Consider the following 27,986-nt stretch of genomic DNA (forward strand, 5'->3'; position numbering starts at 1 on the left):
AATGTTTTATTCCCTTAAAGCCATGGCTTTTTAAAAAAGGTTTTTAAAAAAGGTTTGGCATTATGTTGAGTGTATCTTATATCTTATATATAAGTAAAAGGATCTTTGTTGACATTTTCATTAAGAATATCATGACGTTTCCATTTGAACAAAACCTTTATGATGTAGCAGGTTTAGATAATCAAAAAGTTTTCATACTAAAATCGATCCTTTAGGAGCTGCAATGAAAGGTTATTTGGAAAACTAAGCATCGCTGACAAATAAAATTAACCTTATTTTTTAACCCATTTAACTTGCCCAACAGAAAAACTATTTAGATTGCATTTCTTAACTCTTGACGCTAGTTAACACTCATTGTATGTTTTTTCACATCCCAATATCACATCCCAATATTACGCATCCCATAATTTCTAATACCCACTATTTGGTTGATATGTCGGTTTATGGTAAAAAAAATGGAATTAATAAATGTACTATGAAAAGTGTGTAAGACCAATTCATATATAAAAATGTGAATACTAAATCATCTTTATTTTTTGATTCATGCCATAAAATATTTCTGATTCTCATTTAACATTTTCTTGGTTTTCTTTTTACAATAAAACCAAAATCAAGTGTAGTAGTGAAACATAATTATGTTTTTATGATTTTATTGTAAACCAGCAATGCTGTGTGTGTTAACCAATATTTAAATCAGTCATTCTTTAAATGACTTTAACAGTCATTAATTAAAACTGTCAAAATATAGTTAATCATTTGGTAGAGCAGTTTAAAGGCTTAAGAATAAATACCTGTGAAAGAGCGTTTGTCATTTGGTTTAGTGTGTCCCCAAATCATAACATTTTCATTTTTATTATAGCCTATTAAAAGGTTATATCAGCAAATAGCCAACTTAAAAACATTTTAAATGTTTATAAAAGTGTGTTTAATTTTTATGTGACATCCACACACAGGTTTAAAGTCTTTACAAAGCCTATCCACTAGGGTACTCCATACCCTTACCTATAACTTCTTCCAACCAGAAAGTTTTTGGCGCATGGCCTCTTTATAAGAAAAATGTTGTAACCAGATGTTTATTCGTTTAATTAATACACTTTCCTCGTCTTTATCTAATGATATTCCTCTTTTTTCTTCCTCATTTCCTCGTAATCAACTTTTAATACGACTGTCACACTCCCCATTTTCAGCAGGTTTAATAGTGTACTCTGATCTACAGTAGATGCAAATTATTAAGAAACGTCTCCAAGCCAGTTATTTGCATTTAACCAAATCATGAAGGCTTCACAAGCGAAACCATGTGAAGGATATGAATAGAGGTGCGTGAGCTTGACCATATAGGCTACATGTCTAGTAGGTTTTAAAATCTCCCTTTCTTCCTTTGATATAATGACCGTGTTATGAGTTCTCCTGGAATAGAAAACAAAACGGAAGAACTGAGAGACCTGACAGCGATCGGCTAAAATTATGATGGAGACAGGTGAGAATTATTGACAAATAAAAATTATTTTCCTATTTATATTTACTTGATTCGATGTTGAGTTTTTAATAATGCATTAATGGAGTGGCTACTGTTGCATTAAACGTGCTCATGTAAGTAGGGTTTTTTGTAAGTTCTAACTTTAAATAAATGTTGTGTTAAAACCATTTGAAGATTGATTAACATTTGTTTCTTCATCTAAATATATATGCAGTTGAATGTAAAGTAACAAAGTAAATATAATAACTGTTTTACAAAAAAGCTAATTAAAATACAATCTGTCCAGTAGCCGAACACTGTAAATGAAAGGCTTTAGGCTATAGATTTTATAAGATTGGATAAACTATATAAGTTAAAGAAAAATCTGCACCTCTGCGTTTTTACTATATTATATATTATTTTATGTATGCATTTAATGTTTTTATTTGAGTATTAATTTATTTTTGCTCTCTGAATATTTTAGTTTTTCTAAGAATGTGTCCGATTGAAAGTAAATGTTATCGACATATAGAATGTGTGCGTAAATGTAGTCGTATCGGCAACTATAATAACAAATCAGATTGCAAAGCTTCTCTTTTTTAACTTTTCTATGTCAAGTACTGACATTTTCGACTGTTAAGGATTAGTTGTTATTAAATCAAGCTCAATTGCTGGCACACCCTCCAGATATAGCACAGGCGCGCGCACGCGTGTCAGAGTGAGAAAGACAAGATATGAGTCTTCCACTGAAAACAGACATTGGCTGTAATTCAGCTGCTAAACGACAAAAAACAGCTGTTTGCCCAAGGATCTGAATTTGAATTTCTAAAACCCTGACAATGCAGCATATTTCATTGTTTGTTTTACACAAAGTGTTTAGCTATGATTTTTCCTCAGGCTTGGGTGTGCAGCATGGTTAATATACTTCAGTTAAAATAACTTAAACAGATTTACAATAGGAGTTCACAAGAATAGCTGTGCTGCTTCTTTTAAAATCTAACATTAGTGTTATGCTCTGAAGGGAACATTCGGTATAAGATGAACATGTTGTCAAAGGTCTCTTTAAATAACTGAACTGTATGGATAACTGATAATAAACAGCTTTGGTAATTACTATAATCTCTTTACTCACACAATTCTGACCCCTAAATCATGCAAACAACAGGAAAGAACAATAAGGCCATGAACCAGTTTCTTAACGAGACTTGCTCATAAAAAATGCACATTCATATTAGTCATATTTTATTGATTTGAAGATTTCATATAATAGCTCCTATTGGAGCTATAAAATGGCAAAGCAAAAAAAAAAGTTGTTTGCATGCCTATAGTCCATTTAAAAATCAAATATGAATAAAAAATTATTAAATAATTAAAAAAGAACAATAAAATGTTTAGCAAAAAGCAGAAACTTTCCAAAAAAAAAAAAACTTTCCAAGACCGGTTTACCCATATGCATGTGGTTTACTCTAGCAAGATCCACTGACAAAACAAATCCGAAAAATCAAAATGAATGCATGATCAGATATAAAATGCAAATTCAGGTATAATATTCTTCATTTATCAATGTGTTTAACTATAAAATACATATTTTTAAAATCATTTTTATAAATTCAACAATAAAAATGTCTGTAAAATATAAACAATTCAACTATGTAAACAAATACTTATTCTTTGACAGAATCTGAAAAAATGCATTATCATAGTTTTTGTTAAACTAGTTGTTGTTTATGTGAACACTGGGAAATTATGCAAAATATCCTTAATGCAAATATACCGTGATTGCAGAATTACTTTTTATTTATTTATTGGGTTAATTCTATCTGTAAAACATCAAACTAAGATTAATTTACATTGGTTAATGAATTCACAATGGAGGAAAACATATCCATTAACATGTACTAGTATATTATTCAAACTAAGCTTAATAGATTCTATAAATGAAAATAATGCTCTATTTTTAATGCTAGTAATTCACAAATAACAAATGGAAGTGTTTCCATTTTAGTAGGGAAATGCCTACATGATATAAGCCACTTTCAATGTGGACATTATTTGAAACAGACCAAGATAATTATTTATACATGTTTGTTCCCTTTATATCTTTGTTTGTTTACCTTTATTCTTGACAGTTTTCTCAAAGAACATCAGACTAACCGTTTTTACTGTTAAGCGTAGCATTTTTGTTTTGGACTATAATATATCAATAAAAACAGTGCACTTTTTTTGGGTGATGCCAGACTTTTCTTTTTAAACTGTAAATACACTTATTTTTCCCACAGAGTATTCCAAGAGAGTATACCAGGGAGTCCGTGTCAAGCATACGGTCAAAGATCTACTGGCCGAGAAGCGATTACGACAAACAAACACACCTCGATTCAGTGTAAGTTAGCCATCGTGCACTGCATTGTCACCTGATATTCTTAAATATTATCTTAATCATGCCTTATCCATAAATGCGTTTCACTGTTTATTTTTTACAAAGTATCTAGTATTTGAATCCAGTAACTTGTTTGTACAAAGTATAAAGCATGAGTTCTCTCTCATACAGTGTTCACAGCATCCATTCTTGTCATGTCCTTGTTACTATTAAGAGATAAATATCAGGCACACCTGCCAAAATCAGGCCGACCTTCCTGAAAGGGGACAGACAGGCATTGTTGTTAGACGGTTAAACCTAAGCCTTAACCAAGGGCATCATTGACGGATTTCCAACCAAAATACAAAAGAACAGACAGTCCTTGTGCAGAAGTGAACTCCTGCTGCAAGTTGTTGTCTGCTTTTGTTTGGTTTTGTCCCCTCATTGAAACTAATAGACCAGTCAGTTCATGCAAATTCATCAGACGGGGTGGTTGGCCTTAACATATATCTGAACAATGGTCTAGCAGAGACAAAGCTATTTCTTATTTCACAAAATACACAAATAGCGTTCATAAAGTACACCGTATAAATAGTCAAGTAATTGCCCTTACGAAATATCCATTAAAAAGAGGCACTATATTCATGCCACGTACTGACTGCAAGCCTCCAACAAAGAACAATATCTACTAAACAAATTAACTTAATTCCACTCTGTTCTTCCCAGCACTTGCAGAGTCATCTGGGATATGTTCCCAGTCATTCAATGATTTCTTTAGATCCTTGTGGCAAAATCTCATGAGAAGAGTAGACACTCCACCGGAGGGAAGTGTACACATGGAGCGAGGGGGAGCACTGTTGTGACACTGGCAAATCATATTCAAATATCCTCCCACATGATTTGCCTGGCTTTCAACAGAACAAGCACTAAAACCTGCGCCTTCCTCTCTTTTTCTCCATATTCTCACTGGCTGTAAATACAAAGGAGCCCACCGGGGGTTCTGTGTTTCTCTTTGCCTTTTTATATTACGGAGGGATTTGTGTATTTTCATTACATGCTTTCTTCTTAAAGGCGCAGTTCACTTGCGAAATGAAAATTTTGTCATTTATTCCACTCTCCAAACCTGTATAAGTTTCTTCTGTTGAACATGTTGGAGGATATTTTGAAATATTATATTGTTACATGAACAGTTGACTGTCACCATTGGCTTTCAAGAAAAACATGGAAGTCAACAGTGGCCACCAACTGAAAGTGGAAGTCAATTGTGAGAATTCTGGAAATGAACTATACTCCTTAAAGTAAAGTTAAAAACACACAGACACACTCTGTTGGCATCAATAATGAATAGTCTCTAACTTTCTGCTTTTCAGACAAGCAGCAGTTCCTCTCAGCCAGCTTTTGTGCCAATGCCCGGTGAGTCCGTCTGGTAGAGCTTATCCACAGTTATATCTGGCAGTTGTGCACAGTGAGAAGCTAACTCATCTTGAATTGGGGAGTTCACTGAATTTCCTGCTTCCTCTTGCAGGTTCGCATGTGCTTCCTGGTTACTACAGTATGAGAAGATCCTTCCTCCAAGACTCGGAGCTCTGCCATACTGTGAAGCAGTACTCCTCGGACACGTACTCTTCGGCACTGGGAAGCAAGGCCTTCTCATATGACCACGCTTCCACTTATCCTGCCTTCATCGACAGCTACTACACTCCTGATTCGTATGGAGATTACAGAGGGCCAACATCTTATACCACAAGCGGAGGGTCATTGTTTCCACCGTCTTCACTACCAACACTACTGCCGACTCTGTCTGGAGAGTCTTCATCACACTTGCTCTTGGTATATTCACACTTCCTACAGCTAGTATTGATTAAAGCCTTTTTAATGGCTCTAAATGGCCTTTCACGATAAGATCAATGACTAAAATGGTAATAGTAAAGACATAGTTCACAAACTCACAGAGGCAACACCACAGCTATAATTATAAAATATATATAATTGGCACAGATAAACAATATTACTGGAATGACTTTTAAAATAATCTGTAATAAATTTTTTAGTTCTTTATATTTAAATATTTTAATATTTACATACTTTTTTTGGTGATTCATATAGGATTTTTTAAAATAGTTTTATTAATAGCCAATAAGGATAGGAGCTACAAAAGATTTCTACTACAAATGAATGCTGTTCTTTTAAACTTTTATTTAGCAAAAAATCAGTGGTGGAAAAAGTACTGAAAAATCATACTTTCTGTAGGTAAAAGTTACAGAAAAAATTACTTGTCCAAAAATGAGGTGCAAGTAGAGTTGAAGTATCTGTTGTAAATATTACTCAAAGTATGAGTAAAAAGACCTTTCAAAAGTACATGCGAGTAGTGAGTATTACGCTGCATTTACATCTAATTTGTGGATGTGTGTAAACGTAACATTCTGTAGTGCATTTAGTTAATGCCCAGCAGAGACACAACGTCATAAGACGTTAAACCTTGATTTTAGGTTGTGTTAAAAATGACCAAAATCCAACGTCGAGCCATAATCTTAAACCAACGTCATATTGACATCAAATACTGACATTTATTTGTCAGGTATGACAACCAAAATCCAACATCTGACAGACGTCATAATGGTAACGTCCATACAACGTCAAGCTGTTACATCATGAGACATTGATATTTGGTTGATTTTAGTTTGGACGTTGAACACTGACGTACACATTTTTAAAACTACTTAGCAAATTACAATTTCTGAGAAAAACTATTCGATTACAGTAGTTTGAGTATTTGTAATTTGTTACTTTACACCACTGCTGACAATATAAGTATGCCATCACAGGAATAAAAAATGTATGTAAAATATACAGATATAAAAAACAGTTCCTATAAATCAGAGGTGTCCACACTCGGTCTTGGAAGGCCGGTGTCCTGGAGAGTTTAGCTCCAACCCTAATCAAACACACCTGAACCATCTAATCATCTCTTGCCAGATATACCAGAAACTTCCTGACAGGTGTGTTGAAGCAAGTTGGAGCTAAACTCAGCAGGACGCCGGCCCTCCAGGACTGAGTTTGGACACCCCTGCTATAAATTGTAATAATATTACTTATTTTATTGTATTTTTTACCAAATAAATACAGATTTGATTAAAACAATAAAGCATCTGACAAAACTCCAAACTTTTTAAAAGAAATGAGTACATATCAATACCTCAATGATGCCATTAAAATATCATATGTATTTTTTATTAAATTAATAAATTATAAATTAAGTTTTATAAATAAATGTAAAAGAAAAAACAGATCAACTAATATCTGCACAGTTACAGTGCTCTGCATAATTCAGTACACCCCATTTTGAAAGTGAATATTTTGATCCATTTCTCAGTGAATATAGGCAATGTATTTCGGTGCATTTAAACAAAACAGATAAACAGATGTATTTATTCAAATAATTGAATTGCTTTTTTTGATTTTTCCTCTTTTTAAAATTTGTATTTAATATTTTTTTATAAGATATAAATTTAGGTGTTCTAGTTTTTAGACCGTTATCATAAGTTATTTTGTTAGTTGAGCTCCAAATTTGGCTTTAGTACTGACTAATCTAATGTATATGCACAAATATAATATTGTAAAGCTTCCTATCAAACATATAAATGTAAAAGAGAGATTTGTGAGAGGTGTACTTATATGTGCTGAGCACTGTATATACAAACTTTTTTTTCCTTTTTTTTCAAGGAATAATAATAATCTGATTTTACACTCCAAACTCAGTCACTCACACATTTTCCTTCAGCTTCAGGATGTTGTATCAGGGGTCACCACATCAGAATGGACCACCAATACCCCAAAATATTTATGACATTTTATTTAAATGCAGAAACATATTTTTTAATAAATTAATAGATGGAGCAAAACCCATTTAAATGAAAAGATTACTAAGCAATGATGTTTCTCTATGCTACAGAGAGACCCATGGGATCAGCCATCAGAGGACTCGGTCAATCAGACAGAAGTCTTATGTCCTGAGGGTGCAGCCCCCGTGGCAGACTCACCATCCCTAGCTGGGCCTGATTCAGGCAGTTCCTCTCCATACCGTCTGACCTCTGGTCGGAGTGGGAGCTCCATCCCATCCAGCTCTCAGCCATATACTCTACAGCCTCTGGAGGACGTCCCATACACAGCACCATCTTACACCTCTGCCTCCAGCTACTCCTGCCCACCGTACATGTCGACTCCTGGAGATCTGGCTGTGGTGAAGATGACAGCCGTCACTTCAGAGGAGGCCAGTGGTGGAGTGGTGTCTCTCAGTGACACTACATCCTGGGCTAAAGATGATGGAACAGGATCCTGGTTGTCATATGAGACCAGAAGAGCTTTTTAAGAGGCTTCAATGACAATTACAGGACTGTGGACTAATCATTTTGCAATTATGCAGCCTCTCTATTCTTACACAGAAGGAGATTATATAGATTCATAATAACGATGAAATGCTGGTCATAAAAAAACTACATACCACATATAGATACAGTAAAACATGTGCTGTTAGTCTAGTTAATTCATGGTTTAATTGTGCATTTTTTAATTTCCAAGCGTTTTAGAATAAATTAGAGGCAATGCTCCATTTCCCCCTCTTTCTTACAATTCCAAGTGTAATATTACTCCCAAAAAAGTACATTTTGACTGGAAACATAACATAAACCAACATTTTTCTGCTCAACAAGAATGGTAGCTCTTTGAAATCAACGTGAATTTGAAAAATAAATATGTTTTGGTTTAAAGAAAGTCTGTTATCTTCATAGAACAGAAGATCAAGAGCAGCTGTTCTGACACTGAACTCACCCCTCGACACGAGCGCTGTTGTCAGGACGCCACCGTGTTGATAAGTGAAGGCCCCCTTAGTGACAGGAGTGAATGAGGACACGAACACATCGCCTGTTCAAATTTCGCTCAATTTGGTCTATCTACCGCTTTTAAATCATACGTTTTCAACCAATTAAAATATAAAGCTAATAAAAGTATAAACGAATGTTTTCAAACACACCCGTCTCAATAAGTTTTTGGGTTTTGTAGTAACTTTTAAAAGGGCTTCTACTGGTTAGCCACCACGTTGCTAGGCGCTTTTTGTTTTTGTTCCTCTGGACAGCAGCGCACGTCAAACTTTATGAAGTTTGCTCAATCTTTGCGATCGTGTTAATCTTAAAGCCCGTTTATCTTGATGACACCTACTAGTATTGGGTTTATGTTTAATTCTGTGCTCGGGAGTAGGAATGGAAATATAGACGTTGTTTTGCAGTAACGTTAGTCATAAGGATCAAATGAGAAAGTTTCCGCTGTTCACTAGCTTACCTACTGCTCCCTAGCCTGTCATGCTTTAATTTGCTGTTCACTTGCGAAACGATCAATGAGGAGAAAACGGTCTAAGTTATGTGCTTAGCGGTACGTTTTATTCACTGAGCAACGTTTGTGCGTTTTTGCAACGTTAGTTACCTGTAAAGTCTTCGTCTCTGTCAACGTCGCTGGAGATGGATCAGTACCATATTTTGGAGGTTATCGGAGAAGGGTCATTCGGACGAGTGTACAAAGGTCGCAGGAAGTTCAGCGGCCAGGTGAGCGCTGCGTTTGCGTCAGAGGTTTCAAAAAGTATCTGTCTGTCTATCTATCCATCCATCATCCAGCCATCCATTCATCCATCCATCCATCCATTCATCCATCCATCCCATTTCTACAATAAAAGACAAACCTTATTAGGTAGAACGTATTTGGTATACATTTATTTTTTAATTAATTTGTTTGTGTCGTTGTGTGTGTTTATATTACTTTTTTTTTTCAATTTAAAATTGTAAAGATTTTTTGTTCATGAAACTACTTCAGGTTATCATCTATACACACTTAAAGATATAGTTCTTCATCATGCCATCAACAAACAGGGTTCATACGGTCATAAAATATCTGGAAAAGTCATGGAATTTTGACATGGCATTTTCCAGACCTGAAAAAGTTTTGGAAAAACAGAAAAACCCACAGAGTTTTAGAAAAAGTCATGAAAGACAAATATCTGTATACTTGAATATAGGTTAGTTGTCTTGACTTCTATTATGTCCTTGGCCAATCACATACTCTCACATTATGAGTGCGGTGTAAGCATTATCTAAATCAATTTTACATAGACATAAATTGAAACTAAGTAGATTGCTGCGTATTTTACGATATGCTGTAAGAAATTTGAACATGCTTTGTATTTTTTTACCATGCATATGTAGACATTGCATGAAACATTAGGTCATGATACTTGAAAGTCTTGGAAAAGTCATGGAATTTTAGTAATAAAAATGTGTATGAATCCTGAAAAGTATGTGACATTTATCCTTAAGTAGAATAGAAAACAATGAAAAAAAACCCAAAAAAATAGTACTGAACACCTGGTTCATGGTGATACATAACACGCAGGTCAACAGCTTACGTTACTAACATTTTTAGAGTCAAAACAACATGACGCATGAGCTGACAAGCTTTTTACAAGCTTTTATATAGTTGGAAGCATTCATAATAAGCAAATTCATAATAGCGTTTTGGTGGACAGTACATCACACGCACGTCCTATTTAACAAACTCAATTTGTTTAAGTGCCCACGCATATGACTTTATATACAACAAAAAGCTTTGTTGTATATGCTCCGAATGGTTGTGAATGCTCCAAGGACCCTTTGGAGAAGCTGTAAATTTAAGGTAAGCAATGTTCAGTTTCTTGGACAGACTGATCGATTCGACTTTTAAGACCTCGAGTGTCATTAGGGCCTACAAGTATTCATTCAAATATGTTTTTGTAAGACTTTCAAAGTGGCGATGTTATTTAATGAATCACCAAAGACCACAGCTAAAAAAAATTACTAAAGAGAGAAGTTACATATGCTTAGAACACCCTAAGGGTGAATTATTCAACAGCTCAAATTCCCTTTAAAACACTTCTTTCTATCAGTTATAGCAGTAAATCTCTTTCTGTGAATAACATCAGCCATTTTTATTTTCTAGGTTGTGGCTTTGAAGTTCATTCCCAAAGTTGGCCGCTCAGAGAAGGACCTGCGCAGTTTGAAAAGAGAGATTGACATCATGAGGGGGCTTAAGCATCCCAACATAGTGCTGCTTTTAGACAGTTTTGAGACAGAGAGGGAGGTATGATTGTCACAGCCTGCTCTCCAAAGTCATGTTACATTTTCTACTGTTGCATCTCTGTTCTTATAACCTGGTGCTTCCAGTATAACGGCTTGTTGAATTGACACATAGCTCCCAGGGTTCAGGATTTTAACATTCAAATCTCCAGGGAACGATTCTTGTTGGCAAAATGTAATATATGTTTAGACGTTGGGATATTGGCATTGGTACAAATGCAGTAAGCGTGGGACTTTGATCGTCCCATAAAATGTTTAACTGAAAAAAGAATTGGGTAAAAAAAAATGAATTTGTGTTCCTCTGGCAGGTGGTGGTGGTGACAGAGTATGCAGAGGGGGAACTGTTTCAGATCCTAGAGGATGACGGGAGTTTACCTGAGAAGCAGGTACACATGGTGGCACTGCAATGTTTTAGATTTGTTGTTTAGGGCAGTGTTTCTTAACCATGTTCCTGGAGGACCACCAGCTCTGCACGTTTTCCATGTCTCCTTAAACAAACACACCTGATTCAGATCATCAGCTCATTAGCAGAGACTGAAAGACCTGTAAGCTGTGGTCACACTGCACTTTTGGAAAGTTCAAGCTTGGTGAACTCTGACCTGCAGAATCGCATCACATGATTGCGTGAGACTAATCGAGGATCAAAACATGACCTCTCTGGACAGGAATTTAAAACATGGACCAATCACTCGCATTTTTTTTTTTTTTTCAAGAGTTCACACTTAGCTGATGATTGATAATTAAGCTAGTTTGGCGTGCTGTCCCGGGAGAGAGCCCCGAGCTTATAAGATCCTCGAGCCCTGGGCTCCCTCCCGATGCAAGGCGAGAGGGGAGTTTGAGCTCAGGTAGATCTTGATGACTCCCCCTCTTGCTTGTTGTAGCTAAGTGTCAGATATGGATGCTGAAAGGTGTACTCAGAGTTTAGCTGAAGTATTTGGATTAATTGTTTAGAGTGCTTGTTTTTGAACTGTGGGAGGAAACCAGAGGACCCGGGGAAAACCCACGCGACCACAGGGAGAACAAGCAAACTCCGCACAGAAATGCCATCTGGTTTGGAAACAAATTAAACCAGGGGCATTCTTGCTGTGAGGCAACAGCGCCAATCACTGGCCACCGTTACGCCCATTTGAAAGGAGGGAAAGTAGGGTTGGGTGGGGGGGTTTCTTCAAGACGAACATATTGAGATGAGAATAGTCTGGTTATTTATAGTGAGTTAAGGATCGTCTGATAGGATAATCAGTCATTAGCTAAAGTTGGAACAGCTGTGAACAATCATAAGCACGTGATCCTCTCGAAATTTGTTTATAAATAAACTTCACAATGTCTAATCATCTTGTTTAATCCCGCCCCTTTTCGCAGTGCTGTATGACAGAATTTCGCACGCACAAACTCTACTGTGACTGCAGCATAATGGCTGTTACAGACAAAGGAGACATCTAAAACATGCAGTGTTAGCAGTCCTCCAGGAAGGTGGTTGAGAAACACTGGTTAGGGTATTATTTTAGTATCATTCTAGACTAGACTTCTCGACACTAGACTTTTAATCTAATTTTGACTGTTTGAAATCCGATTTTTTTGGTCATTTTTTCCATTTTAAAAGCCTGTATAATCAATTAAAATTTTAATGTTAGTTACAATTTACCGTTTGCACAATTACACAAAGAATTGCTTTGTTGCATCAACCCAAATTTGCATAAAATATAAATAAACCCTATTGTTAGATTCAAAATATAGTACAGTTTGTTTTAGAAAGAAGTACTCTGCTGTTCAGTAGTAACAGGCCTAGACTTCTGTCATAATTTATTCAAGTTGAACCATTTTTGTTTCAGGTTGTTGTGAAGAGTTTCTTTGTGTACATGATATGACCCTATTTTTTCATATAAATAGTAAATGCAGAAGTCTTATTAAACAAGTTGTTTTTATGGTTTAGTTTTTACAGACTCTAGTCCATAGGTATCAAACTCAATTCCTGGAGGGTCGCAGCTCTGCACAGTTTTGATCCAACCTTATCAAACACAGCTGATCCAAATAATCGAGGTGTTAAAAGAGTCATGTACACCTCGATTATTTGGATCAGCTGTCTTTGAGTGGAACTCCAGGAATCAAGTTTGAGACTTAAAGTCTGTATCACAGTTTGATTAAGTGCACCAACCTTTAACTTCTTCATATGAAATTTGCCAAATTCTGGGTTATTATACATCAAATTCCCTCTGTATTTAACACATTTTGAAAATCAGAAGACACCCCAGCTAATAACATTACTTGATGCATATGAAATCTTAAATAGGACAGTGTTTCTCAACCATGTTCCTGGATGACCACCAGCTCTGCACATTTTCCATGTCTCCTTAACCAAACACACCTGATTCAGATCATCAGCTCATTAGCAGAGATTGAAAGAACTGAAATGGGTGTGACAGTCAAAGGACACATCCAAAACATGCAGTGTTGGTGGTCCACCAGGAACGTGGTTGTGAAACACTGAAATATGCCATACATATTACCGCAAACATTCACACTAAAGTAAATGTGCTGTTGTGAAATGCACACAGTCCATCACTTCAGTTTGAAGATATGCTGGCTTTTCTTCTGCTCAGACCTCTTAACTGGCAAATACTCGCCTGCTAACCTGTTATCTCACCTCTTGTGTAGGTGCGTGAAATAGCCTGCCAGCTTGTCTCTGCCTTGTATTATCTCCACTCACATCGCATTTTACACCGTGACATGAAACCACAAAACATCCTGCTGGGAAAAGGAGGAGTCGTGAAGCTGTGTGACTTTGGGTTGGTGTTACCAATTGATACAAGTTTAAACTTCTTTTTCTTTAAATGGCTTGAAATATTATTTTTTATTTTTATAATTATTTCTTTGCCATTTGGCAAGTCAATTAGACACATAATTTTCATCCTAATTTTCTTGGCCATTTGTGATTTCAAATAGATATATCATTTTCATCTTAATTTGGTCTCTAATAGGAACATCTCTTTACAGATTTGCTCGTGCCATGAGTGTGTCCACTTTGGTTTTGACTTCTATTAAGGGAACGCCTCTCTACATGTCTCCGGAATTAGTAGAAGAGAAGCCTTATGACCACTCGACTGACCTTTGGTCTCTGGGATGCATCCTCTATGAGCTCCACACGGGGGCGCCTCCGTTCTACACCAACTCCATCTTTCAGCTGGTGCAGCTCATAGTGAGAGATCCAGTCAAATGGCCAGACAACATGAGCCAAGACTGCTTGGTACGGAGTAGTTTACTTCCCATGTGCAATTTTCTCACTGTGTTTTTAACCATGTTAAACTGCCTGGTCTACCAAATGGTTGACCATATTTTGACTGTTTTAAATAAAGACTGTTAAAGTCATTTAAAGAATGACTGATTTAAATAATGGTTTACACACACAGCATTGTTGGTTTACAAAAAAAGTCAAGCAAACATAATCCTGTTACACTACTACACTTGGTTTTGGTTTTATTGTAAAAACAACAACAAGAAAACATGTTAAATAAGCAATATTTTATGGCATACTTCAAAAAATAAAGCTGATTTAGTGTTCAAAATTTTTATTTTGATCATGTTATTAATAAATTGGTCTTACACTTCATTTTTACTTCATATTTTATGATTTTTCATCGCATGTGCATTAATTCAAGTACTTTTACCACAAACCGACTTATCAACCATTTGATAGAGGTTGATATTTTAGAAATTATTGGATGTGTTAAAAAAATGTATTTTGTGTTAACTAGTGATATTAGAAGTTAGGATATGCAGTCCATTTTTTTGTGTGTGTGTTGATTTGTGTTTGATTGTAATGAAAACATTTAAAGTCCTTAGTTTAAACTGCTGTCTCTGTGGTTTCTCCATGTGTAGAGTTTTCTGAAGGGATTGTTGATGAAAGAGCCAGAGAAGAGACTGTCATGGCCTGACCTGCTCCATCACCCTTTTGTTGCAGATGGAGTTCTGAGTGAGAGCTACAATGTTTTTGTATAATTCAATTGAGATACATTTCAACCTATTCATAGGAAACTGTCAGCGTTTCAAAATCCAAATACATAAAAAATATAGTGATTTGATTTATTTTCTTAATTAAAATTGATTTTTTAATTAGCTGAAAGCATATTTAAATACAGGAAAACTGTCTACTTTATTGTTTCTCTTGTAAAAATGTTAAAATATGGAGGAAATAATGTTAACCAAAACAGCAATTTCAATGCCATTTGTATAAAAAAATAAGCCTTTATGTACTTTTGTATACATACTTACGCTGGCTTGAATGTATATTTAATTTATTTGAATTTGTAAAGAAATAAGCAAGCATATAAAATTGTATTATATTTTACATTTTTTCAAAATTACTACTTGGTAATGGACATAACCTAGCGATTTGAAAGCGAGCTTGCACCCATAATCTTTTTTCTTAAAAACATCTTTTAATACGTCATCAAATCAATCTTGTCAAATTTTTGTTTTGCCAGAAAATGTGGGTTTATTATATCAGGGGTTCCTTGGGGTTTTAAAAAATAACAACATTTGATAAATCAATATAGAGAAATTTTAGGCCTTTAAAAATATTAAAATGTCTTAAAAGCTATTTTACAAGTTATTAAATTTTATATTATTTTTGATTATTCAATGTATGGTTGTTTGCCAAAGTTTACCTGAATTAAATCTGTGAGTATCAGGATGCTTATGAAATCAATAAAATCCTGCTAGATTTGACATGCTTTGTTTACTGGAGTAACCAAATAATTCCTCTAACCGTTATTTCTTCCAACCTGCTGAATTAGCTAGATTTAATAGATTTTGTTTCAATATATGAATAATGCTTTAGTTTCGGATTAGTTTCTTACATTAATATTGAGTAAATATACTGTAATTTAAAATCTCGCCAGTAATTCCAGTTGAAAGCTGAAGTTGTTATAAGGTCTTAAAATGTATGGAAAGAGTTTTTAAAAAGGTCTTAAAAGGTATTGAATGTCACTCTCTGACTTGTGTGTGTATACTCTGTAATAAATTATTGTTACACAGAATTGTAGTTCATAGTAAACATGCATGATATTCATTATTTTTGACAGAAAATATAATCTAACAGGACACATTATAAATAATGTAACAAGAAATAACTTTAAAGTTGTATTACAATTTTTGCTTTGATGCTTAAAAACACATTTGTCATATATATTTAAACATATGTAAACCTCTCAGCAAATGGAACCCAAGAAAAAACAGTTTTTACATACATTTTACATAATCTACATCAGTTTTACATGTCTAAATGACACTGTTTGGCTTTCTCTAAAGTGGTGATGTTGTTTGCTTTGACAGTGGTGTCAGATGAAGGTTCGAGTAACCCGCTCACTGTTCCACCCAGTCCAGACGTCCAGGCCCTCAAACACCAGCAGGTCGCAGAGAAAACAACAGTGCGCAGCGGAGAAGGCAAACTACTCCGCAAAGCAAGAGAGCTTCGAGAGAAAGAGAAGACTAACAGACGGGTAAACTCAAACAGCATCTGGAAACAACAGCAGGAACAAACAAAAACTGTAGTCCTTCTTAGTTCTATGTATTAAATTGTTTTGAATCTGTTTTTTAGATGTCTTTCTGTCTGATTTCAATTTTTTTTTCGCTCTAAGAATTTTATGTAAATTAAATCAGTGCTATTGTTGTGATTTGTGCATATTAGACTATATATTTTTTACATTTATACAGAATTTGGAGAGGATGAGAGAAAATCCTGTATAGGTGTAATTGTTTCTGTGAAAGTGTAATAAGAAATGTTGGCTGTTGATTAACTAGGAGGTTGCAAGTGGAAGTGCTGCTCGCTGTAAGACAGCTTCAGCTGGAGGAGCATCCAACACCGGCCATTCATTGGGCAGCACCTTTTCAGTGTATCAAAATTCATCTCAGCCAGCAACCAATCGGCATCAAGCAAATGACAACAGTGTTACCAGGTAGTATTTCCATCTAGAATTTGAATTTGAAAAACCTGCGGGATTCAACTTAAAAAAGAGCACATTAACAATGCTGCTGTGACGGTGAAATTGATGTTTTGACCAGCTTGAAGGATGGAATATATTATAAAACCAAATGTGTTGATCTGAAATAGTCAAACGGCTGTTCAAACTTAAGAATATCAGAAGTAGTGAGGAATAGGATTTCTGAAAGATTAAAAACACTTTGGAAATGTATTCTTATATGTAAATCTATCCTCTATTTTTAACAAATGTGAAAAATCTTACTCTCAACAACCCTCTTGACCGTCTTCCCTTTTGTTTTTAGGGCACGCTCAGCTCCACATAAAGGTCAGATCAGTAGAGACTATGCGAGGGAGTTTCCTTCAGTAGAGGTGGGACCCCGACAGTTTCTAAAGCGCCCTGGACATGTAAGGACAAGCCTGGCTTCTGTCCGGATGGACAGCGAGGTTCTTATTGCCATTATTCACATTTGTATTGGGGTTTTAACTCTGTGTTTCTTAATCAGGGACTTCAGCAAACCTAGGATAACATCAAGTCTCTTCAATTGCTGTCCTCAATTAAACAATGTTAATTAGTTAAAATAAGCTTTTTACTCATACTTTAAGCTATAAAACATAAATAAATAAATATACAAAAAAAGCTGTGTAATTTTCTGGTAAACTATGTGCTGCTCTGTGTTTCGGCTGGATTTTGAACAGCCATAGGCATAATAAAAAAATACATTTAAAAATTAAATTCATTAAATAAGGATGATTTGTTCCATTAAATGCTTAGATTTTATTGAAGAACGTACACTTCTTGAAACTTTGTGAATTCCAAGATGAATTGTGGTTAATTAATTTATCTAAATAAAACTCCTAGTTTCTAATAATAATTTTCTGTTGACTTTTTTAGTTAAAGGTATGAGTAAAATATATACTTTTTCCACCAAAATTTATAAGAAAAGTAATCATTTAAAGCATTTTCTTTGCAGAAAAAGACAATTAATTAGTATAACAAATGGTTTCATTTGTTGTGATTGACAATTAGGGTTTTAGCAAATATTGCTTTCTAAACCCTTTTGTAGTTAATACATTGGTTGTCTAAAGAAAAATTAGTTGTCTAAGTAAAATTTATTTACTTGTCTGAAAACATGACTTTTTGTCATTTTGATCAATTGTCATTTCATTATGTAAATGACAACACTTCTTCAAAGGGGTGGAAATGTTATCAGCAGTTACAGGATAAAAAACATTTCACTGAACCTCATAATATAAATCAAGAGAAAATATAGATTTTCAAGTTGTCTCTTATTTATTTTCCTTGGCTTTATAATATACATAATAATGTTGAATTCTGTATTAATTCTGTGTTATTACTGTATTAAATTCACATTTATTTAAATGTGTACTGTGGATTTTTAAATGCATGTCTTGTTTGCCAATCTTCCATTCAAAAGTACAGAATCTAATTCTTTCAAATATTTGTGCTACAAATAATCCTTAACTGCAGTAAAAACTGAATGACATGTATGTCTTCCTGCATTTTCTTTATCCATCATGAAAATGAGTGAATTTATTATCACAAGAATATCTGTAGCTTTTTTGACTTCACCATATTCTGTTCCTTCAGATTAAAGAACCACTTAATAAACTGCAGTAAATGTCTAACGTCACATCTGTTTTCCCCTAAACATAACTCTGTTCATCATGCAGGAGCAGGATATGGACAGTGATTATGAGTGGCAGCGGTTGGTTGAATTGAGCGATCAGGGACCCGTGAATGCTTCTATCCTTCAGGGGTTAAAGAACAAGCTTCTGCAAGCCAAAACCCAGGTGATGTTCAGTTAAGTGTCACAAGAGCAGCGATTTCAGCTGTGACAGTGAGTGTAAATTAGCATATTAAAGACTCTCTGATCTGTCCAGCTGCTGGTCAGGAAGGGTGAAGAGACCTCTTCAATTCTACTGCCACTGAAGGTCTTGAGAAACATTGTTCAGGGCTGCCGGATTGGAGATGTTGAAACTGTGGGAAAAGAGCTGGAACTGCCTCATCTTCTGTTCAGCCTTATTGAGGACGTCCTGAACATTCCAGATCTGATGCAGGTCAGACAAATGCCGATAGTGTGTGTTTCTCATAAGTTCTTTTGTCTATAGATTGCATATAAAGATGAAAATGATAATGAATAAATGAATAAAAATTAATAAAACCTGTACAAATATGATATATTTCCTTGGTGGACATTTACCAGTAACTTTTCTGTTAAATAAACATTAATTTATTTTTTTTTATAATTTGAAGATACTTCACAATGCCATGCATAATTTCAAATCCGGCTAACACACTTTCTTTACAAAAAATTGAGCTGTACTTTGAGCTGTGGATTTTCTTTTGTTTGTTATTTGGAAATATTGGAAATATTGAAAATAATAGATTTACATTTAATATTAATTAAAATAAATAATGAATTAATGGAATAAACATTTTCTTTATTTAATCCCTGTGTGTCAATAAAAAAGTTGCACATATGTTATGATTTATTTTTTTCTGTTGCACAATTATTTTTCAGATTGGTCAGCTGAAACAAATACCAACATTTTTCCTGATTTCTGTTTTTGACCTCAATAGCCAAACATTTAGTATAAAGAAAATCATCTATCCCTGCAGGGTTTAGCTCCAACTTGCATCAACACACCTGCCTGGGTGTTTCAAGTATACCTAGCAAGTCCTTGATTAACTAGTTCAGGTGCGTTTGATTAGGGTTGGAGCTAAAATCTGCAGGACACCGGCCCTCCAGGAACAAGTTTGTTGACCCCTGATGTAAATAAACTGTCATTTAAAAGGTTAAAATCCTAAAATTTTACTGATTTTGGTAGTTAATCGTTGTTAGTAAAATCTATGTTAATGAAAGCAGAAATAATATTTATCTGTGATATGTTACCTTTCTGACCATTTTATGTATAACTTGGTGTAACTGTAATAACAAATGTGTAACTTTTTTATTGACAAACAGGGATTAAACATAAGAAAAATGTATAAGTATATAAAAGTATATCAAATTAATATTTTTTGTTAATATTAATGACATTTCTAATATACAGTTGAAGTCAGATTTTTTTTTCTTTTTTTTATATTTTCCTAATATTGTTTAACAGAGCAAGAAAATGTTCACAGTATGACTGATAATATTTTTTCTTATTTGTTTTATTTCTGCTAGAATAAAAGCAGTTTTTAATTTTTAAAAATAATTTATGGTCAAAATTATTAGCCCCTTTTAAGCAATTTTTTTTTCCAAGCTATTGTCTACAGAACAAACCATTGTTATACAATAACTTAAAACAATAAAAATAAAATATCAAAATATGGGTGACATTTAATTTCATGATATATATTTTCTGGCTATTGTGGTCAAAAGCAGAAATCAGGAAAAATGCTGGTATTTGTTTCATCTGACAAACCTAAAAAAAATAAATGTGGAACAGAAAAAAATAAATCATTAATGTGCAACCTTTTTATTGACACAGGGATTAAACAAGGAAAATGTCATTTCACATTTACATGGAAATAAACTAAAATTGTAAAGTCTTACCAATAAAATTAGTCTAATAACAAATAATGTATGTCTTTTGCTTGATTAGATTAAAGATTTAAATTTTGCTTTATTGGGTTTGCGCTAGACATCGGCTGGTAAAAGATTCTGGCGGTAAATTCAACTAAATTCAATTCATCTTTATTTGTGTAGTGCTTTTACTATGTATTGTGTCAAAGCAGCTTCACATAGAAGATCATAGTAAATTGAAACAGTGTAGTTCAGTTTTCAGAGTTTATGTTCAGTTCAGTGTGGTTTAATAATCACTACTGAGAGTCCAAACACCGAAGAGCAATCCATTGATGCACAGCTCTACAGATCCCCACCATGCAAGCCAGTGGTGACAGCGGGGAAGAAAAAACTTCACCATTTGGCAAAAGTGAAGAATTAAAAAACCTTGGGAGAAACCAGGCTCAGTTGGTATAATTACCTTGGATAAAAATATAATGGTTTTACAGTATTGTGATAAAAAAACTAAAACTTTATTCCCATTTAAACTTAATATATTTTATTTTGAGAAACATTTAGAATATTTTGTAGAAGTAAACGTCAGGCTAAATAATGCAAACAAATAATTGACTTAAAAACACAAGTCTTTACAATTTAAAACAGTATCTTAGGATATCTTTTCTGCTATTGTCCTAAAACTAAAATAAAAAATGTCTTACACATAGTATAGGATTGGTATATCAGAACATTTTGGCAGTTTTAAAAGCTTGACTTTTCAAAACCACGGTATACCTTGAAAACGGTTATCATCTCATGCCTAGTTTGCGTTGGGACATTTATTCCCCTTAATGTCTTTTTTGTTGTTGTTGTTTTTTGATAAATGAAAGTTTATGAACTGAGGTTTAAATATTAGTATTTTAATAAAGATAGCAAAAATATGTTGTTTGCATTAGCAAAAAAAGAAACGGACAAAATGAAAACAAATATGTTTATAAAGGCACACATTAGCTTTAGTGAATGTATGCTGCATATCTGACTGGATGATATTTACTGAAGGAGTCGCAGGGTGAGACAGTATTGGCAGATCTGATGAGTGTCCTCATAATGTACCTGGAAAAGAGCCCGGGCTGGGAGATAAAGGGCAGAAGGTATGGATTCATGAATTGTTTTTCATCCACACGCCATCAAAGTACACTTTTCTCCCACTGAAATAGTTTTTCCCCTCATTACTTCAGTAAACCCATTGTTTCTTTTTTTAAATGAAAGAATCTGTAGTCTTAATTGCGCAACTTTTTTTCTGAGGCTGTTGTTTTCCCAACTGCTCTCGGGCTTTTAGTGAAATTTTAATCTGGGTGTTATTTAACGAAAAGTACTTTCTCTCATCAGAGCTGAGGATCTCTGTCAGCTATTTATTTCAGTGTTTCTCAGCGGAGACCCAAAGCGCTCAGCGGTAAGTGTCTCTAGCTAAAAGGTTTTCTCTGAAACACTTTTAAACTGGGAAATAAAGCGGAGTACAGTAATCGTGGGATGTCTGCTTTCATTTGCATTACACTTGATTCTGTGGTCTCTCCTACAGCTTTTGGCAGCAGCAGTCTTAACCTTGTTCACACAGCGCGGTGTGTCTGTGAATGTCGGTATGGAAAAGCTCACGGCCGTTTTGGGGGATGTTTTGACAGACACAGAGGTACAGTTCTATTATTTATCCTGTGAATAAGGGTTAACAGTGTTTGGAGTAATTAATGTCACTGATGTGATGAAATCCAGTGTAGTCAATTCCCACCTTCTCGCTCTCTGCGTTTCTTTCCCTCTCCACCTCCCACCATCTGTCTGCTCTCTCTGTTTTTCTGTTTCTTTCTTTCTCTCTCTTTTTTTTTCCGATAGGCTCATAACCCCTTACCTGCAGGTTGGGGCCTGTGTGATGGCCTTCTGTCACTGATTCTCCACAGGCTAGCTGAGGTAATTTCTCTCTGATTAATTCCTCTCAAATCTGCGCTGGGCTAATTAGATACAGACAGATAATCGGTTTGGACAGTTGTCTAATATTGGATCTACGATAAATGGTGTAGTGTGAAATCTGAGGGAAACGGCACAGAGCAATGCTATTTACAGAGCAAAGAACTGATGTAACTTTTTAAAATAGCAAGTGCTTATGAAGAAATGTTTAGCGGAACAAGGGTCGAAGATAAAACTGGCTTTTATTCATTCATCCATTTTCCTTTGGATTATTCCCTTTATTAATCAGGGGTAGCCACAGTGGAATGAACCACCAACTTATCCAGCATATGTTTTACACAGCGGATGTCCTTCCAGGTGCAACCCAGTACTGGGAAACATCCATAAACACTCATTCACACAAAATTTAGTTTATTCAATTCACTTCTCTTTGGACTGTGGGGGAAACCAAAGCACAGGGAGAACATGCAAACTCTACACAGTAATGCCAACTGACCCAGCTGGGGCTCGAACCAGCAACCTTCATGCTATGAGAAGATGGTGCTAACCCAAAATTGGATTTTCAAACATTCATTCATTTTCTTTTCGGCTTAGTCCCTTTATTAATCTGGGGTCACCACAGTGGAATGAACTGCCAACTTATCCAGCATATGTTTTACGCATGAATGCCTTTCCAGCTTCAACCCATCACTGGGAAATGGATTTTCAGACATTAAAACAATAAAAATATTTTTTCCTGCATTTGAATGTTTCTTATGCTTATTATTGATTTAAAAAATAATTACTATATTTTATCATGACTTACAGAAGGCACCCTATAAAATGTCTTTCTGTGTAATAATAGTTAAAAAAGAATCAACTGATGACAGTTGAAGACCATATCTTAAAGCGCTTAGCATAATTGAGTACAACCCATTTTGAAAATGAATATTTTTCTCCATTTCTCATTGAATAAAGGCAATGTATTTTGGTGCATTTAAACAAATCAGATTTATTAAACAGATATATTTATTAAAATTATATTTTAAAATTTTTTTCCTCTTGTTTAAATTTGTATTTAATATTTTTCTATAACATACACATTTGAGTGTACTAGTTTCTGGACCGTTATCATAAGTTATTTTGTTAGTTGAGCTCCAAATTTCTCATTTCTAAATCTAATGTACATGCTCAAATATAATATTGTATAGCTTCCCATTAAACATATGAATTTAAAAAGACAGATTTGTGAGGGGTGTACTTTTATATGCTGAGCACTGTATATTAGAAAATGCTATTTATATTGACAAAAATATACACTTTATATACTATTATATACTTATAAACTATCACAAAACCATTACTGGTCATATTTAAAGCTTTGGGACTGATTCATTTCCCTCCATATATTGTGATTTTGAGTGTAACAGATAATCAAAAAAGAAACCTATTTAGGTTCATCAGTTCATGGCTGAAATTTGAAGATATGGCCATTGCACTCAAAATTAATGCAAGTTAAAAAAAATGAAACCTATGCATAGATCTTTCAAAACAATGCATTTACAAAATAATTAATTTTTTAGTATCACTTTATTTTGATGGTCCCTTTAACACATTTTGTTAAAGTTAAGTGTCATTGCATCTACATGCCAACTAATTCTCAATAGATTATACAGTTGGAATCTGAATTATTAGCCACCCTTTGAAATTTATTTTATTTTTAAATTAATTTCCCAAATTAAAATTATTTCCCAATTGATCTTTAACAGAGCAAGGAAATTTTCACAGTATGTCTGATAATATTTGTCTTCTGGAGAAAGTCTTATTTGTTTTCATTTTAAATTTTATTTCGGCTAGAATAAAAGCATCTTTTAATAAAAAAAAAAAAACATTTTAGGGTCAAAATTATTAGCCTCTTTAAGCTATATATTTTTTCGACAATCTACAGAACAAACTATCGTTATACAATAACTTGCCTAATTACCTATACCTGCCTAGTTAACCTAATTAACCTAGTTAAGCCTTTAAATGTAACTTTAAGCTGTTTAGAAGTGTCTTGAAAAATATCTAGTCAAATATTATTTACTGTCATCATGGTAAGGATAAAATAAATCAGATATTATAAATGAGTTATTAAAACTATTATGTTTAGAAATGTGTTGAAAAAATCATTCCGTTAAACAGAAACGGGGGGATAAACAGGGGGCTAATAGTACAGGGGGGGCTGATAATTCTGACTTCAACTGTAAGTAGGCTGTTAGGTTGGGGTTAGCGTTAGTGTAAACTGACATGTACTTGCAAAGTTCCTTATAGTCTGTTAAATGTCTGTTGAAGAAGCAGTATCAGCAGATATTAAGCAGACAGTCTACTAATACTCAAATAAGTACTAACTGGTATGTAATGTCATTTTTAGTCAAAAATGTGCAATAGGTACCATCAAAATAAAGTCTTAACTATTTTTTTTTTTGTTAATACAGACTTCAATGTGGTTTCTAATCACCTCAATATTTTTGTTTTCTCTGATAATAGTGTGAGAGCAGCTCACTGCTCGACTTTCAGCAGTCAGATCTGTGGCCCTGCCTGTGGGCTAAAGTGAACATCATGCTGCAAAACACAACATCCCAAAGCTGCCATTTCTCTCCTAATGGTAGTGAACATGAAGAGAACATTCGTTTATTTCTCTAGTGCAACTTTGATATAACGTAATAACTTACACTTGTCTCTGTTTTCCTCTCAGGTCTGTACATGTTCCTCTCTCTGGCTTTATTGCTTTTCTCCAGCGATCCATACACCTGTGTGACTCTCCTATCAGATAACACCACAAACTGCTCCTCCACCCTCGGGCACCTTCTCACCACCAGTTGGTGAGCCTCAAACATAAAGCGCTTTTCTTTTTCTCTTATATTAGTATTCATTCAGAAGTGCTCCTCTCAGAGGTTTACAATGTATTTCCCGCTTTATTCCTGACAGCAGCGCTTCATTGCTTGAACGTGGTCTTTTCTGGGGCGACTCAGAAATAAACAGCCTATCAGTGATGAGCTGTCATCTCCTCTGCATCCCCTTCTCTCTGGACTTGCCCCTGGAAAAACATCTGTCTGTTCTCCAGTCATATCAAAGCTCAAATATTGTTGCAGGTCTAGTACAGGTATGGTTTATTAATATGCTCCACGATTTTCAGAAGTCATTTTGAGAAAATGTCATTTTTATTTTTTTCTGCTGACTGGTCTTCTTGTTCAGATGATTCAGACTATTCCTATTGCCTTGGTGGAGCTTCCGTTGTGTCTTCTGAATCGTCTCCTGCTATCTGACCCACAACACACCACTCCGTGCCTTATCACTGCCGCCCAGGCCTCCGCTTTCCTCCCGCATGGCACAGAAAGCTCAGACAATGGAGCAGACCACACTCAGACTCAACTAAAGCACTCTGGGAATGGTGTTGAGCGAAGTAAGAGCAACGGAATTGTAAAGAAAACCAAGATTGATCATATCAAAGGAGACATCAAATCAAAAAAGAGCTTAGACCGACCCACAGGCGACGTAGATGCATCCAGGGACAAAAACAGTTCTCAAAACGCACCATCCAGAAATATTCGCCAAACCAAAGTCAAGAGTCAAGCCAAAACATATCCAACGAAGGCCATGGAGCATCTTAGAGATGCACCAAAGATTGGTCATATAGAGGAGCTCATGGACAGTCTGGAGATTCATGGGAGTTCTGCAGGACTCTCACCTCAGCAAGGCTGCGGGATCAGCATGCTCATAGACAGTCTGGAGGAGTTCAGAAGAAGTGGCGATCGCCCTAAGACCTCGATTCGATCCTCGCCTGAGGAGGCCAGAACAGCAGGTTCTCTGTTGGCTCTGCTTCTACAAAGTGAAGCTCTCAGTGGGTGCGCAGTAGAACTTCTCATCCTTCTCTCTCTACTAACACGTCATCCCACCTATCAGTCGTCCTTCTTTCTTCCAGTCGAATTCACCCAACTGAGACTCGCATTGCTCCACCGAGATGATGGAATCCGAGCCGCCTGCTGTAGCTTGCTGGGCCACCTGGGTTTATGTGTGATACGGGTTATCAACGAACCAAAATTTGACCTGTTCCAGGACCTGTTAGGTTGCCTATGCGATCCTGCCCCGTCTGTTCGTAGAGCGGCCTGCAAGGCTGTGGGAAACTGGTTGAATGAAATCAGAAAAACCAGTGACAATATCCCTAGCAAAGGTCTCAAGAGTACAACTGACATGCAGACATGGTCAGTACAAGATAAACCGAGGAGGACGGAGGGCGTCAGGTATATGGAGGCGGACGTATGGATGCAGCTCGCCATAGGAGCCGCTCGTCCTCTGGTGTCTCTGCTGTCAGATGCTGATAATGTCATTCGACAGCACTGCTGTGGGGCCTTGGCTAATCTGGCTGCCTTCAGTGGAGGAGATGGAGCTCTTCTCAATGCAGACGCTCCAGGCTTGATTCTCCAGACTGCCTGTAATGATTCCCATCATGCAGTGCGACGGGCAGCTGTGGCCACTCTGCGTGTGTTTAGCCAGCAAAACACATTACTGCAGGTAAGAGCAATGTGAATCTGTTTTGACTGGCATGTTTAGATATTTTCTGCCTTGCGAGAGATTTAAGAGAGTCGTGGCATTCATTATGCCACAGCAAAATGTATAGTTCTGCAGAGAATGCAGTTCTTGGGGAATTGCATTTAAAGAGTGAAACAAATGAATATAGAGCTGCTTTTGTGCTGTATTGCATCATTTTGACAATTGTGCAGAAAAAAAATTTGAAAGACAGACAAAGCTGGTGGAGAAAAAAAAATCCTTGCTGTCATTTTCACATTTTCCCCCTTCCCTTCCTCAAGGCTCTGAGGTCTCTAGACGCGGGAAGAAAACTCTGTCGCTCATCCCAAAGCTCTTTATTTCAGAGGGATTATCAATGGCTTGTCAGCAAGTTGGACGGGTCAGTCGAAGGAAAAACATAAATGTCAGCTTCATAGTTTGTTTGTGAGGAAAAGGACATCATTTTGCATGATCTAAATATGGTTTGCTGGCTGGGAAAGCTTGCTGGTTTTTATGTTTATTTGATCTGTGATCAAAAGGTTCTGACTGAAATTGAACGTGTTGTGTGAAAATGATCTAAATAATAATGTGATAAGTGACTAAATAACATCTGAAAAATAAGAGAGAATTTTACAATAAAATGTACATTACTATCTATTTCACATTTAATGTTTTTGATGTAAATAATTGTATTTTTCATTCTTGTAAATTGTATTTGAACCTGGGGATTTTGATTGTTCATTTTCTGCTCATTAAAATGCACTTGGCTTATTTTTATATGTGACTATTTTGCAACCTTGCGTGTATTTATTTAAAACCGTTTTATATAATTTCTGATGTGGAATAAAATTGTAGATTTTAAGTCGGTGTGCTTCGAATGTGTTTTAGAAATTTTCATGATGTAGTCTAAAGGTAATCCGTGCCGGATCTCATGAAATTTAGTTTTTATTTGTCACTTTATTTTCTGATAAATAAATAAAATAGATCAATAGAATTTCATTAAAATATTTCTGTATGCGTGATTGTACATTTCGTTTTATTTGTATTCACT

The 27,986-nt window shown here is 35.2% G+C and overlaps 3 protein-coding genes across 10 annotated transcripts in view; 2 read left to right on the forward strand and 1 right to left on the reverse strand.

The window, feature by feature from the left end:
- The window catches only part of snx19a (sorting nexin 19a), a 41,446-nt gene extending 32,020 nt beyond the window's left edge, over positions 1-9,426 (reverse strand). The window contains exons 1-2 of the mRNA XM_087250994.1: positions 9,288-9,426; positions 7,853-8,147 (exon numbers count right to left, since the gene is read on the reverse strand). The gene's annotated coding sequence lies outside the window, so the exon portion shown is untranslated. The remainder of the gene's footprint in view (positions 1-7,852; positions 8,148-9,287) is intronic.
- pou2af2b (POU class 2 homeobox associating factor 2b) lies at positions 1,094-8,578 on the forward strand. The gene is given in 5 exon segments (NM_001080025.2): positions 1,094-1,477; positions 3,736-3,836; positions 5,183-5,225; positions 5,338-5,642; positions 7,765-8,578. Coding segments are annotated over 5 exon segments (879 nt in total). The 5' UTR covers positions 1,094-1,464; the 3' UTR covers positions 8,182-8,578.
- Positions 8,905-27,797, forward strand: stk36 (serine/threonine kinase 36 (fused homolog, Drosophila)). 8 transcript variants are annotated; one of them, XM_087252514.1, is made up of 20 exons: positions 8,905-9,548; positions 10,830-10,970; positions 11,275-11,352; positions 13,619-13,749; positions 13,958-14,207; positions 14,840-14,933; positions 16,295-16,461; positions 16,763-16,917; positions 17,246-17,387; positions 18,636-18,755; positions 18,846-19,022; positions 21,512-21,603; positions 21,842-21,905; positions 22,032-22,139; positions 22,337-22,411; positions 24,917-25,034; positions 25,125-25,251; positions 25,358-25,532; positions 25,625-26,941; positions 27,238-27,797. In XM_087252514.1, the coding sequence occupies exons 2-20, from the start codon at positions 10,908-10,910 to the stop codon at positions 27,355-27,357; spliced, it is 3,573 nt and encodes a 1,190-aa protein (XP_087108640.1). In that variant the 5' UTR covers positions 8,905-9,548; positions 10,830-10,907; the 3' UTR covers positions 27,358-27,797.
- The last annotated feature ends 189 nt before the right edge of the window (positions 27,798-27,986 follow it).

The sequence above is a fragment of the Danio rerio genome, chromosome 5, assembly GCF_052040795.2.
Source record: "Danio rerio strain M-AB ecotype USA chromosome 5, GRCz13ab, whole genome shotgun sequence".
Classification (NCBI taxonomy): domain Eukaryota; kingdom Metazoa; phylum Chordata; class Actinopteri; order Cypriniformes; family Danionidae; genus Danio; species Danio rerio.